Source organism: Megalops cyprinoides, chromosome 5 (assembly GCF_013368585.1).
Source record: "Megalops cyprinoides isolate fMegCyp1 chromosome 5, fMegCyp1.pri, whole genome shotgun sequence".
In the NCBI taxonomy this organism is placed as follows: domain Eukaryota; kingdom Metazoa; phylum Chordata; class Actinopteri; order Elopiformes; family Megalopidae; genus Megalops; species Megalops cyprinoides.
Genome location: NC_050587.1, coordinates 40412501 through 40427725, shown reverse-complemented (window position 1 = coordinate 40427725; position 15225 = coordinate 40412501). Strand labels below are relative to the sequence as shown.

The following is a 15225-nucleotide window of genomic DNA, read 5'->3' as shown; positions in this document are numbered from 1 at the left end:
ATTCAGGTGTGTCAGCAGAGACAGGACCGCACTGTGATTCAGGTGTGTCAGTAGAGACAGGACCGCACTGTGATTCAGGTGTGTCAGTAGAGACAGGACCGCACTGTGATTCAGGTGTGTCAGCAGAGACAGGACCGCACTGTGATTCAGGTGTGTCAGTAGAGACAGGACCGCACTGTGATTCAGGTGTGTCAGTAGAGACAGGACCGCACTGTGATTCAGGTGTGTCAGCAGAGACAGGACCGCGCTGTGATTCAGGTGTGTCAGTAGAGACAGGACCGCGCTGTGATTCAGGTGTGTCTGGATCTCATACACAGTTAAGGGGGAGCGATTCCTGTCTGTTAAACAGAGCTAGCCTTGAGGAGACCGCACTGATCGGCCACTACAGCTCATCATTACTCAAATGCTAACCGATCCCTGAAAACCCCACAATCGGAGCTTTAACCGTCTGCCTTTTCTCTGAGTCACACACAGACGGAACACGGAACAGCTTTAAGAACGCAGTGTTCTGCCATGGAACACTCGGAACAGATGGAAAGGCCAGAATCACCCGCTTCGGCGGGACCTCGTTCTTCTGGGCCGATTTCTCCCTGATATTCAGGAACAGAAATGGAACCTCAAAGTTTTATTGTTTCTTAAACACGAATCAGTCCTGAAACCCTGATCTTTCCAAAGCCTCTACCCTCCACAGCATTCTCCCTGCTGCCAACAATCAGAGTCTGACCACAGCGTGTGTGCGTGTGTGCGTGTACACGAGTGAGTGTGTGAGACAGAGAGCCTATGTCAGCATGTATGTGTCTGTGTGTGTCTACTCTTATACGTATGTATGTCTGCACAGAGGCAGGGGGAGAGAGAGGAGGAGGACTGATGTCCCATTACAGCAGGGATTTATAGTGTGAGAAAGGATTTCAAAAACTCAGCGTCTGGCTTAACATGAACCAGACGGCCCTCCAAGCAGCTGCCATCGGCGATTCGTGGATCGGCGCAGCGGACTGAACAGCAAACTCTGCTCTCCTTTCCCGAGACACTGGGGGTGAGCTTTCTGAAAATGCAGAGTTTGGGATGGATTCACATTCACACGAGGCTCATGCCAGAACAGCTCTTTATGTGCTCTAGTGGGACATCCAAAAGTTTAATGCGAACTGATTTTCATCCTTTTGGGTAGATGCATTTTGGCTTTTAGCATGATTATTGGATAATGAGAGGGGGCACGTCCGTGCTGGCTGACACAATGAGATCATTTATCCAACCCTGCCCTCCAGACGTGAGAAAGTACTAGGAGCTTCCACACACATTCTAGCACTACCCGTCTATCGAAAAGATACAGAGAAACACGTGTCACATGTGACGCCCCAGTGCATTCCAGTCTGTATGAGCTGTGGCCACAGATTCTTTAAACGTGAGCAGATAGTCGGCTCGATGTGTGTGTCACGCTGAAAATGCTGTCTCTGCCACTGCTGAAGCTGAGAGTTCCCATTTGCTGACTCGCCATGAACATTCTAGAAGGGGCGTGGTCTGACACAGGACATCCAGTCAGCACAGGGACACAGACAGCACCAGAACTTCCCGGTACCAACTGGAACCTGCCGTTACCGAGCAGATTGTCCCGGAGGCCAGAGGGAGCACAGAAGCTGGTTATCCTGGACGTGAGAGAACGTCTCTGCAGTGTCACCATTTTCCTACACCGTTTACTCACCCCTCCAAAGATTGAACGGGCCCACAGCTCGCGGCGTTGCTCTGAGTGGCAGGTGAGCCTCTACTCCCCCTCACACACAGCAGCGAGCACCGCTTTCAGACTGGCAAACACCTGGCAAAACGGCCCAGCTCTTCTTTAAAGCCTTTACCTTATAGAGGGTATTGTGTCCGTCTGTGCTGGACCTCCTTCCTCTGCCTCCCACCATTCGCCCGCCCCCCATTCAAAACCCCCACAGCTGAAATTAGCCCCTCCCACCTGACACCCCAACCCCGCCTCCTTCATTCCCATGAAACGCAGGCAGACTCACTGCACGTTTCCACAGCTTCCTCCACCATGGGATTCAACAGGAAGCAGCTTACTAACATGCCGCTTTATAGCAGCGGGAAGCTGGTAGTAACAAGCCTTTACCAAACATCCCTGCCTTCCAAATGAAGCTGAGGCTGGTCTGAAGCTCGGGCTGGTCTGAAGCTGGGGCAGGTCTGAAGCTCGGGCTGGTCTGAAGCTGGGGCTGGTCTGAAGCTCGGCACTCAGTCCCGAGCCGCTGCGCTCACTCTAACCGATGTGTAAACGGGTCTTCTGTCGTTTTGCTAACTCTTCTGCTGTTCTGACTTGCTAACTAAGAAAAGGAGATACCAATAATCTAATGTAATCCAGGCTAATGATCAATGTTGGTCAATTAATCAGTGTGTGCTGGTTGAAGGTCAGGAATGCCCACGTTTACACAAACAGGTTAAAGACCCCACCACAAAACAACTGTTCACGCACCCCACTTTTCAAACCTCAACAACCTAAGCCTCAGCTCTACCGGAGAGGCCAGCCCATCCTCTCACCCTTCCTCTGACTCTCCCTCCCTCACTCTTCATCTCTCAATGCCCCCCCTCACTTTCTCCATCTCTGCCCCCCCCCATCCCTCCCATTCTCATTCACTGCCTGTTCAGATCTTTCCCTCCCACCTCTCGCTCTCTCACGGCCATCTCTCCTCTCTCTGCCCTCCATCTCCCTCCTGTCGTCACTCTCACCCTCTCTTCTGGCCGCAGGAAGTGGTGGCAGTTAAAAATACGAGTCTGATGAGGCCCCAATGCAACCCCCACCCCCCACCCCCCTTCTCCCAAGCTCCTGCACAGTCTGGTTTTATTAGTATAGAGTGAAGCATTAAGCCAGTGAGTGTTTACAGACACCCACCTGCACATGCTGAAAGACAGTCCCAGTGTGGGTCTACAGACCTCAGCAGCGTGGCTACAGAGAGCAGCAGCAGCAGTGAGGGAGACCTGCAGACCCAGCCCTCCCCACCTGGTCTTTCTTTCCTTTGTTTCATGAACAAGAAGCTGGCATCTGGTGAATGAAAGGGCTCAAACTCAAGTCTTGAATTTTTGCAATGGAAGACTGTGCCAAGCTCTGTTCAGTTTTCTAGCTTCAGCGAGAAACTAAGTTAGAAAGACTTGTAGGGAATCCTTAGCTCAAGTGGAAGACCTCTGAGGTAATCCAGACCCAGAGCACTGCCTCCGAGTCTAACCACCAAGGACCACAAATTTCAACATAAGACGAACCCAGACTGCTGTTCAAAGAAGGAAAAAAGCCATGTCCTTCTCCATCCCACACAGAGAGAGCCAGACCAGAGATCCAGTCCTACCCAGCACACAGAGAGCCCCAGGTCAGAGATCCAGCCTTACCTAGCACACAGAGAGCCCCAGGTCAGAGATCCAGCCTTACCCAGCACACAGAGAGAGCCAGGCCAGAGATCCAGCCTTACCCAGCACACAGAGAGCCCCAGGCCAGAGATCCAGCCTTACCCAGCACACAGAGAGCCCCAGGCCAGAGATCCAGCCTTACCCAGCACACAGAGAGCCCCAGGCCAGAGATCCAGCCTTACCCAGCACACAGAGAGCCCCAGACCAGAGATCCAGCCTTACCCAGCACACAGACAGACAAGACAAAACACACACGACTGTGTTATCTGATTATATAGCCTGTAAATGTTATCTGTAAATGTTTAGGTGAAATTCTAACTGTGCTGGTGACCAATCATTTATAAACGACAACTTATACACAGACACATATACATATAATGTGTCCATGTATCCAAAACCTCTCACACACACACACACCCCATTTCATGTCATTGCTATAAACTAATCAGATCCTCGTTACCTGCACACTTCCCAGAGAGAGGGCTGTGGGTTTAACACGAGGCCTTCTGTCAGAATGTTCCACTGATGCAATCAGCAGGGGAAGAATGGCTTCATTGAGCACAGGTCTGCTCTTAATTACAACCTGAGAAGGATCCAGTGCATACCGGTGCGCGTACGGGATTCTCCCTCCCCACGGCCAAACCAGGAAGAAACCCTCCCCACCCTCACCCCACTCCCACAGACAGCCGCTAACTTACACAGCACCCTCACAGACCAGGGAGGGAGGGCGTGTCCCACGTCACTCACTACCATAATCTTTTATTTAAGAACAGACACTCACACTCCGCAATTTATGAAGGAAGCTCTTAAGGAGCCCTGCGTGAGCAGCCCACCCTCTGGCCCTCACTCACAGGGTCTCCCTCCCAATTTCTCAATATCCATTGCACAACAGGGGCAGAGTGAGGCTACATGAATGATGTTTTTAAACGGAACATCTTGCCCAACCCTGACTTACAGCTCTCATAAAGTGCCTTTCGGAAAAAAAGTTCTTAAAATGAAGCGGTAAGAGATGAAATCACACCGAGTGTTTAACGTATTTGGATTAGCTGGCGTTGCTGTGTCCCTCCCCCAGCACATTAAAGCAGGCTGTGAAATGTAATCCACGCCACGGCCGGCACACACGGCCGTCTCACACGGCCGGCTCACACGCTCCGACTCCCGGCTTCCTCTGCTGTCTGGCACAGCAGGAATGTTCCCCAAATTAAAGTCCTGGACAATGTCCCCACTGTGGTGGTGGGGAGGGCGGCAGCAGCACCTCTGCCCCCCCCTCACCGCCCCCTCCCTCCCTCCGTACTTCCCTTTCTGTCTCACCCCGTCCCTCTGTACTTCTCCCTTCCTCCCTCCTTCCCTCTCGCTCACTCGCCCGCTCCCTCATCCCCCCCCGGCCGAGCCGCCCGGCTGAACGCGGGGTGTGTGTTAGCGGCTCTCCATGTTGACGGGCAGGCTGTGCTGAACACAGTTTGTTTATGAGAGCAGAGGCCCTCTCAGGCAGAGACACCATTACACTGTTTACCTAACATTGTCTCCCAGGTCTTAAAATACCCAAACCAGCAGAGGGCCAGTGAAAACAGAAAAAAGAAGAAACGACTTTAAAACCCTCTAGACAAACATGGATGGATAACACAGAGACATAACGGATAACAGCTCTACTGTGTGACCCCTCTGCAAAACACCTATGCCCAGAGGCCACCAGGGGGCCAATTTCGGGCGAGGCCTTGAATGGACACCGGCAGGACCAACGGCACACAGCTCCCAAAGCACAGTTTGAAAGCGAAACTCCATTCAGGATGGCAGCCCCGCGAGGAGCCCGGACTCAAAAGAAAACGCGCAGAGAGAGGTGCTGGATAATGTGGGAACACTGCAGACTACAGTGCAGTGCTACAGTGCAGACTACAGTGCAGACTACAGTGCAGACTACAGTGCAGTGCTACAGTGCAGACTACAGTGCAGTGCTACAGTGCAGTGCTACAGTGCAGTGCTACAGTGCAGTGCTACAGTGCAGACTACAGTGCAGTGCTACAGTGCAGACTACAGTGCAGTGCTACAGTGCAGACTACAGTGCAGTGCTACAGTGCAGTGCTACAGTGCAGTGCTACAGTGCAGTGCTACAGTGCAGTGCTACAGTGCAGACTACAGTGCAGTGCTACAGTGCAGACTACAGTGCAGACTACAGTGCAGTGCTACAGTGCAGACTACAGTGCAGTGCTACAGTGCAGACTACAGTGCAGTGCTACAGTGCAGACTACAGTGCAGTGCTACAGTGCAGTGCTACAGTGCAGACTACAGTGCAGTGCTACAGTGCAGTGCTACAGTGCAGTGCTACAGTGCAGACTACAGTGCAAACTACAGTGCAGTGCTACAGTGCAGACTACAGTGCAGACTACAGTGCAGTGCTACATTAGGGTTTCATTCCCAAGGCAGAGAGGGAAACAGCCTGTTTGTCTGCTGTGTGCAAAGCGTTTTCCTGCTGCACAGGGATGCTAAAAATGCAGAAAAAACAATCCCTCCTGCAGCTTCTTCACAACACCTCTGCAGGTACTGAGCCACTCAGAGGCCTGCATGCATGCATGCAGGAGCACATGCACGTCCATGAGCACATGTACGTCCGTAAGCGCATGCACGTCCGTAAGCGCATGCACGTCCGTAAGCGCATGCATGTATGAGCGCATGCACGTCCGTGAGCGCATGCACGTCTGTGAGCGCATGCACGTCTGTGAGCGCATGCACGTCCGTGAGCGCATGCATGTATGAGCGCATGCACGTCTGTGAGCGCATGCACGTCTGTGAGCGCATGCACGTCTGTGAGCGCATGCACGTCTGTGAGCGCATGCACGTCCGTGAGCGCATGCATGTATGAGCGCATGCACGCCCGTGAGCGCATGCACGTCCGTGTGCGCATGCATGTATGAGCGCATGCACGCCCGTGAGCGCATGCACGTCCGTGAGCGCATGCATGTTAGAGCGCATGCACGTCCGTGAGCACATGCGGTGCTCTTCTCTGCATTCCATCCCCGGCCTTGAGCTGTTGCCGAGCAGGCTGCTACTGAGCGCATAAAAACAACATCACACACCGGACACAACAGCAGCAGATCGGGTCAAAGACACAACCCTGTCGGGGGAAAAATGCTGTTCCACTGCATGGCAACCGTTTCACCTGCTCACAGGGACACATGACCTGCAGGACCCTATCCCTGGCCCAGCCACACACACAGGCGTGTCACCCTCCTTAGGGGTCTCATGCTTTGATGTCAGTGACAGTGTAAACACACTCTATGCACTGCTGCGAAAACTGCAGGATCCACGCAATCCGAGCCACACCCCAACTCCCCGAGCCACACCCCAACTCCCCGAGCTTCGCCCCAACTCCCCAAGCCACGCCCCTAACTCCGAGCCACACCCCCCCATCCCCTACTTTCACGCTTCTCACTCCACCATGTCGTCAGCTTCCTTAAACTCTCCCGGTTTATTAACATGAGGGATTTTTTTAACTTAACAAAACAAAGCTCTGGTAATAAATTACGGAAACGCCTGCAGCCTGGCTGCTGAGAGCTGAGGAAGACCATGTTCTCTCAGGTTCCCTTTGCCTTCCTCACCACCGAATCTCTACAGGCCACGGCCTCCCAGCCCCTGCAGACAAGAAAATAAACCTCACGTCCACACTGCTGCAGGCTGCCTGTCACTTACTGCTGCTGGATAAACTGCTCTGACAGACATCAGTCACCACAGCCATAACCACTGCTGCGTTTGTTATATGAAGCTGCAATAACCAGCACTGATATATTTCAGAGGCAGCAGTGAGTGGGGTGTGTTTTTACTCCATGGGTTTCTCTTAGTCGGGCCTCTATATCAGGACTATATCACCCTGGAGTCTTCAGAGGCACTGAGGAGACCCCCTCTCTCCAATTACCAATTACCCATCTGCACCCTGCCCCTCAGGGTCACATTAAACAGCCAAGCAGAGATTTAAAATTCCTCCCAGGGATAAAATCCAGCTTCATCTGTACCCACCTACTGTCCATACTCTGCAGGGTCTTGTAAGATGTACAAATAAATTATTATTAATAATAATACGCAATGATAAGCCACCAAAAAAACCTTCACTCTCAGCAGCACCTGGTAAAGAACAACAAGTTTAATAAGAGGAAAAGGCGACTGCGAAAATGAAACGATCGCTGACGTGGAGGGCAGGAGAGCAGACACACAGAGAAATTGCAGGTCTGCCAGAGCTTTAGGGCTTCAGGCAAAGCTCACAGCTACATGCGACAGCAAAGAGGGCCCTCACTGGCTGCTCCTGTCCCGCGTCAGAGCGCACACGGAAACCGCTGCCGAAACTCCCGGCCGCTGGGGTCTGCCGGTGCTGGACCGGCTCGTTTAAAGCGTGCGGAAGTCCTCTCCCGTCCAGCGGCTGTGTCCCATTGTCTTTCGAGATGGTGCGGTAATTTAATTTAGCCCCGAAACGAGTGTGCCTGCCCAGGCTGAGAGAGGGGGTGTCTGTCTGCAGCTTGCTGCTCTCAGAGGCCTGTATCAAATAACCCATCCGGCTTCCCAGGCCGCTGCAATTTGTTTTGGAACTTTTTTCCCTGCTGCCTGCAGGTCTCACCCTGCCTGTCATGCTAAGAGACGCTGCTCGCTCGCAGGGAAAGGCTCTCTCTCCGCAAATAAGCCAAGCATGCCAGCCATTGTCCAGCCACATTTTCTACCAGGGGCCTGTTGACTGACAGGGCCAGTTAAGGGACTGTCCACATTTTCCTGTTTATTTTGGGGGTTTGTTTTTCTTTGGGATTTTGCAGTCGGGGGGTAAATGGGTAGATTAAGCTCATTTTTTAACCCGCTGTAACCTGTACCCGCCTCTTGCTTTCTTCCGCAGAATGCAGAAGCACTGCTCAAACTCCTCATTCTGTGCACCCCTTTGTCTTCACGGGGACAGCCACCAGAGCGCCCCCACCAGCACCGCGGCGGTCAGGGTCTCGGCAGGAGTACGGCCGGCAGAGCTCACCAAAACGCCGTCCCTTCCCCTCTCCCAGAAAAAAAAGTCCTCTTCGGTATCAAATTATTTTCCATGCGCGCGTCCAGCACGTAGCGCCACCAGGTGCCAGAGTCAGCAGATCGTACTCCACCGGCCCGGAGGTACTGCAGTGCGTTACAAACACCCGCCATGCCTGAAATAACGCAGTGCAACAGTGAGCTGCAGGGGTATCTGAGCTACCGGTACAATACTGAGGAAGTCTGACTCCTGAGCACAGGCTGACATCCTCAGAATTTACTTCTCAGCTTTCCATGTTAGAAACTAAATGCAAAACAGGAGTGAAAGACGAAAGTATGAAACCTAGAATGACATGAAAAATGCCCACAATGTAACATCATGAAATCACCACATGATAGTCACCTCTGACGTTGGTAAATATTTCCATTTGGTCTTCGTCGATTCTGGAATCTAACAAAGACAACTGACTCGCAGAGGTGACAACCACACAGTCTTGTCCTGACAATTCAGCTTACCTAAGAATAGTACTGGCATTTAAAACCCAATGGTCAACTGTAAGCAGCTCAGCATATGATATCGATGTTCAAACTAGTTTATTGAATTTATGCCTGCGAGTTATGTGCACAGGAGGCGCATGATTAGACTATTAATATCCTGCATCCATTTCATAATGGGAGTGTTAAAAATAGAGTCACAAACAGGCTTCATCAGGGAGGTTAACTCTGAAACAAAACACCAGCCAGACAGCTTTTATTAGGTGTACATAATTTAAAACACAAGGTTCTGCGCGGTCTTCAGGTAGCCCTCTCCCGTCCTCCGTTTAAAAGGCCCGAGGGACGGAAAACCACCAAGAGGACAGTGTGAAAGGCAGCACGGGGGATGCTCGAAGCAGGAAGAGGGGAAACGCAAGCTTGCAACTTATAAGCTACAACTTTCCTAAGATTTTAAGCCACACGCGTCACAGGCAGGGCGCTAACCCGGGCCGGTACACGCGTCACACCGCAGGGTGCTAACCCGGGCCGGTACACGCGTCACACGCAGGGCGCTAACCCGGGCCGGTACACGCGTCACACCGCAGGGTGCTAACCCGGGCCGGTACACGCGTCACACGCAGGGCGCTAACCCGGGCCGGTACACGCGTCACACCGCAGGGTGCTAACCCGGGCCGGTACACGCGTCACACCGCAGGGCGCTAACCCGGGCCGGTACACGCGTCACATCGCAGGGCGCTAACCCGGGCCGGTACACGCGTGTGGCGTCTGAGACAGAGGCGTGCTCCTCAGTTCCTGCACACAGAAAGACTGGGCAAGCGTTCAGCGACTTGTTTAAAGCCAGCAGCAGGGAATTACCAAACACGCTGGCATTTTCAAAGCCCTGACTCAGTCTGGGTGCAATGCATCCACAGATGCTGCCCAGTCTTAGCCACGCTGGATGATATGATTGGCCACAGCTCCCGCCGACAAATCAACGGAATTCCACAGCCTGTGTCAAGACGGGCCTCTCAGGAGCCCGACGGAGCCGGATCTCGTAATCTCCCATTCACTCTCAAACCCTCGCACCCCACAGAGTGGACAGGTCCTGACAGAGTCCTGCCGGGAGCCGTCGGCCTGACACGCAAAGGGCCTCCGAAACAAAGGCGTATTGGCCTCGCAGGTAGCCAGCGCTGAGTGGGGAGAGGCCGTTAGGTTAACGAGTCCCCAGCGGGGACCCACAATACCTCCAATCAAGCACCCGCACAGACTAACAAAGCTGGCTAACACCCCTGCAACTGAATAGCGCTAACTGAGCGGCATTAGGGGGGTGGGGTCAGGCTGGAATGGACTCTGCTACATAAAGCCATTGTCTTGAAGGACAAAGAGGCCCCCGCTAGTTGCACATATACAGTGACAAGCCCTCCTGCTTCAGGCGAGAGCATAAGTCATCTGCCTGGGCCACTCAACACACACAGAAGTTCCTTACAATGAGCCAGGTATTCAGTGGCCAACACAGCTTAACACTCACACGCAAAGCTGCCAGTCTCAGGTCTCAAATACTTAAACTGTACTCAGCTCCATCTACAAAAAATTATATTTCACTGCATCCATTTAATGCATCCAAATCCTTATAAGCCCAACTATTTTAAGTCCAGCCTGAATGGGGTGATGATCTCAAATAGGCAAAACTCAACTTGAACTAATGGCTGCCATTATTTTCTACTAAGCTGCAAATGGTGAGCAGTAAAAACAGTCTACTCCCTACAGCTGCGTGCTCAATGCCCGCGAACTCACTGCTTTGCACGGCGCACTGCAAGTCTGTTCAAGTCCCGCTGACTGCACTTCATCATATCATGTCCATATTCGGGCTAAGCGCCTAACGTCACAGCGGTACGGGGTTACCGCGACTGAAAAACCAGCAACGCGCTGCCCGTCTTCATTACCGCAAACATTCGAGGGCACCGAGCCATAGTGCATTTGCTTCATATAAAGAAATTAATCAAATGCTGTTGGACCCCTCCTTTCCCTTCTGGGAGATGACGTACCCCTGTTGACTAATTTGTTTGGTCTACTTGTCTGCCTTGTCTGCATTACGGGCCTGTTGCTTTAGAAACAAGCCCACAAATGCGATCATTAAAGGATATTAAATGTGACTAGCCCATATTTAAACCATGTTCAAATATTAGCGTTTAATTTGCAGTAATCCGTGGCATACTTTGACACCCACGAGGGTTCAGCATCAAAATATGCATTATCAGACATACTCTTTTAAACATATAGATTAAGCACGTCTAAAATGAACCATATAAAATATTTTGGTCGCTTTACTGACGACCAAAATACAGTTGGTCGTCAGAAAAGCGTTTGCAGAAATACCACAGAATGCCTATGAAGACAGAGTCTGTATCGTGATAAGAATGATAAAAGTCTTGATATTGCTGGCACAGTACATCGATTTCAGGCACTTTACAGACAGCTAGCTCTCCGTACACCACAAGTTACAGATCCCACGCATGGACCTCCTCTTTCGAACACAACTTTGTTTGACTGAAATCAGCGTCAGTCCGTGCCAAGATTAGGATGGCTTTTATTTGGTCTTACAAAAGTTGATGTCTGTCCAACAAATATGAACCAGTCTGCAAACACTTATCTGGAGTCGCCAAACAATTTGGTTTTATGCAGCCGATTCTATGGATAAAAGTGCGCAAAACAAACTCTGAACACTGGCTTCAACGGTAACGGGATTTGCTTACACTTCAAGCAACACGCACCAGTACAATACTAAACAAATACAAAAGCGTTGCTGTCAGTGACAGAAGGACTCTTGTTTTTGTACCTCGGCTAGCTGGCTTTATTCGACAGACAAAAGGGGAATTCTTGCTTGATATAGACAGCGAAATTCCTCTCGCTAGCTAACAAAAGGACGGATAAATTATGGTTGTCTGGGCATGTTTCCAGCTCAAGTGTCTGGTTAGTGGCCCCGTTGTTATCATAAAACACAATTAATTGTGTACACTGCGCGAGATCTCAAATCTCCGCAGTCCACAGTTAATGGCAAGTATTTCAAATGCCCGCTGGTACAAAAGACAGAACGGCACCACCAACGGGTGTCTTGGCTTATCTAATCCTGTGGAGCATGGTGCACCCAACTTAAATATATGCATTACATTGACTAACTCTCCATAGCTATATAAAAGTTAGATGGATTGTAGATTGGGTCATTGTAATGTTGCTAATTGATTTATTTGGCTTCCAATTACACATAATTTAATGTGTTAATATCAAGATGGATTTATCAAAAAAATACACTGTTCAACAAATTATTTCTTCCACCATTTAAGGAAAGTTTTAAAACTCTCCGCTGCAAACTTTTTCAACAGCAGCTGTCCAAACTATTGTCAACATAACATACCACAAACACCACAGAAAGCCAGCGATCTATCACCCAAAAAGATCTGCACTGAAAGATAAAGGTCTGTCATACACTGCTGGCCAGCCAGTTCAGCTGCCAACTGCAGAGAATGACATTCCGATGCGAACAAAGGACCGGTTGCTCGCCGTGAGGCCACTTAAGGGAATATGGCGCTCGGGTGCGCGCCGCACTGGTAACTTTTGCAGCCTGCGAAACGCGTGTGTGCCTCACATTTGACAGTGGCGATACACAGTGCACGGTGCAGACAAGTGATACAATGCCTGACTGCAAAGTAGTATTTTGGCTGCCTAAATGTCACTCACCGTCCTCGCGCTGGGAGACAGGGATCCGTTGGATAAATAGGGGTTTGTAAGATCCGGGATCATTAGAAACGGATAACCAGGATAGGGGGGACTCTTAAAAAAGCCTCCATCTTGCTGTCTTCTTAATGCTTTCGAAAGAAGGGACACGGGAAACAAAGAGGAACGTTAGGGCACGCAGTTACCAAATCAATCATTTTTCTAGCTATCTTATACGGTAAAATGCCGTAAAAGGATACCTTCAGCAAAGTACTCTCTGTGCTTCTCGTAACTTTCTGGGTCTGGTCTTGGTTGAGGACGTCTCTCCGTTTGCTGCAAGCAACAAGGAGACAACATGCAGAAATAAGACAGCTAACGTTTATTTACGGGTTTGGAGCGCTGGTGATGAGGCGATCGCTACGTGCAGCGCCGCACACACGGCTCGGAATTTGCACATATTTACCTCAGAATCAGACGAACTGCTGTTGTTTTCGGACTCGTTTACCAGAGAGGATTTCACGTCGTCCAGGTCCCTCTCGGCCGACACATTTTCGGATATTTTTTCCTCCTGCTCCCCTTCGTCTTTGAAGGAGATCAGTTCGTCGTTCGCTCCCAGGTCGTCTCCGCCGCCTCCATTAAGTTGTGGCATTTTGCAAAGGAATGAATAATCCTAATCTCACCCTGTTAATCTTAGATGTAGACAATTCCACGGTGTGTTTACAGTGCAACGAAGAAAACAGTCCTTCAGCCCGCTTTGGTCGAACTCCAAAACTTTTCTTTTTCGCTGCTCCAACGATTTCAAATCCTCACTTCGAAAGACACAGGGCAAATTTCCCACGTATCCATGTCTAAAACCGGGCGAAGCTTCAATTAATCCACCAAAAGCACGGAAAACACAAGTAGCACGAACAATATTAGCGACACATTGGCAAGGGAAGCGTCGCACGTCTTCGCGGCGGTTTGGTGGAAGTGCTGAACAGCGCAGCCTCGGTCTTGTTCCCTGCGAGGTTCAGAGGTAGATACAAAACAAACCACACCGTGGAAAAACGGAACTGACCGCAGAATCACCCATTAAAATCCATACCCGTGTATTCTTCTAGTCCTAGCTCAGTGAGATGCCTAAGGTAAAAATCAACAGGAAAAGTTTTGCGTCTTGGCTGCATGCATGTAAAAAGATCGAGACCACTCAACTCGCTAGCATGTTTCTAAATTTCCCTTGGATTCCCGTCTGTCGGAGTGAAGTTAGCAACCAAGCTATTTTCCTTTACCCGCGTTCCCAAAGTTTCGGTTAGATTGATTAACATAATATTTTCGGTGACTGTTTAAAAGAAGGCGTATTCGCGAAACAGTCCTCACGGTTCGAAGGAAAGCAGGTTTCTCCTGATTGACGGAGTGTAGTAATGTTTGGCAGTTTGGTCTCCAAAATGAAGTGAGCGAGGAAGAAGACAACTTGATTAGAAAATAGAGGAGGAGTTTGAGCTGAAAACTTGAGTCAACAAGCGATGACGGGGCTGTCCTTAAAGGAGCAGCTTAGGCATGCGGAACGCTGGTGTCGCAGGCTGACCGCTCATGGACCGCGGTCTACAGGAAGTGACGATGTGACCGTAAAGGGTACACTGTACATGGTCTGTCTGTCGAAGCCGGCGGGATCCAGACTTCATTTCAGGTTATCAACATCATGCACGCATGTCTGCCTGGTTTATGAACAAATGTGTAACTGTTGGTCAATATTTTTTGTCACACCACGAAAATGCAAAATGTCAAACTTTTCGTCAAAAGGTTTAATCAGAAGCTGTTTTAAATAATTAGGCTAATCTGGTCAGTGAAAATGTGCAGTTTGTGCTGGACTGTGACTTCAACCAGCTGCACGTCGCGCCAGAAGCAGGTCGTCGCGCTCGCACATCCGCTGCAGGTGATGTGGTAAGGTGCTCCAGGATCCAAGCCTCAGACCGGGAACAAAGCAAACTACACGGGACACATCTTATTTTTAAGGCTAAACATTGTCCAAGGGTAGGGGTCACCTGTTGCTGTCACTCGAAAACGTTGCTTGCATGGAGAGAAACATGAAAATGAGGCATTAGAAGACAGAGTTTAATGTCAGACAGGATTCCACACCTCAGTGTGATGTGACGTTAGTCAGTCTGACTGACATGCGATCACACGCAAGGCCCCACCGTCAGAACGTGGTGTGAAACGCTCTCAGGCTGAGTTCTGCATTCGGGGGGCCGCTGACTCCCGCTCCTCTGCCATGAACTCCAGTTCGGACTTTGCGGTCTGCCGGCGTGGAGAGAGCCATGCAGACAGAATCCGGAATGGCAGTGGTCGCACCTCGCTGTGAGAATCGGGGCAGGGGCATGGGTGGCACCGCCTCCCCGCGGGGCTCAGGGGGACTGCTCGTGGGGTCTGACCCCAGTGTTTTCCCTCGTGGCATTTCCAGGCCCTCCTCTGTCTCCAGCGAGCGCGTGCGATGATTGCAGGGTAAGGAGATGAGCCGTAATTACACGCTGCCGCCTTAATTGCACGTTGGTCCACACTCCAGAACAATGGAGCCAGTGGCCAAGGGGGCCAACCGCAGCGGCAGTGGGGGGTCGGAATCCGCCCTCGGTGAGACGTGATCCCAGGGCCCGCCACCACCACGAGACGCCCCCCTCCTCTCACTCCCCGGGCAGACAG

General features: G+C 50.9%; 1 protein-coding gene across 1 annotated transcript in view; it reads right to left on the bottom strand.

Annotated features, from left to right (window-relative positions):
- LOC118777982 (transcription factor 7-like 1-A) overlaps nt 1-14024 on the bottom strand; it is a 32381-nt gene extending 18357 nt beyond the window's left edge. Inside the window, exons 1-3 of the mRNA XM_036529263.1 lie at nt 13016-14024; nt 12813-12885; nt 12577-12704 (exon numbers count right to left, since the gene is read on the bottom strand). Of these exons, the coding sequence (XP_036385156.1) occupies nt 12577-12704; nt 12813-12885; nt 13016-13201 (387 nt within the window). The 5' untranslated portion in view covers nt 13202-14024. The remainder of the gene's footprint in view (nt 1-12576; nt 12705-12812; nt 12886-13015) is intronic.
- Nucleotides 14025-15225: the final 1201 nt, after the last annotated feature.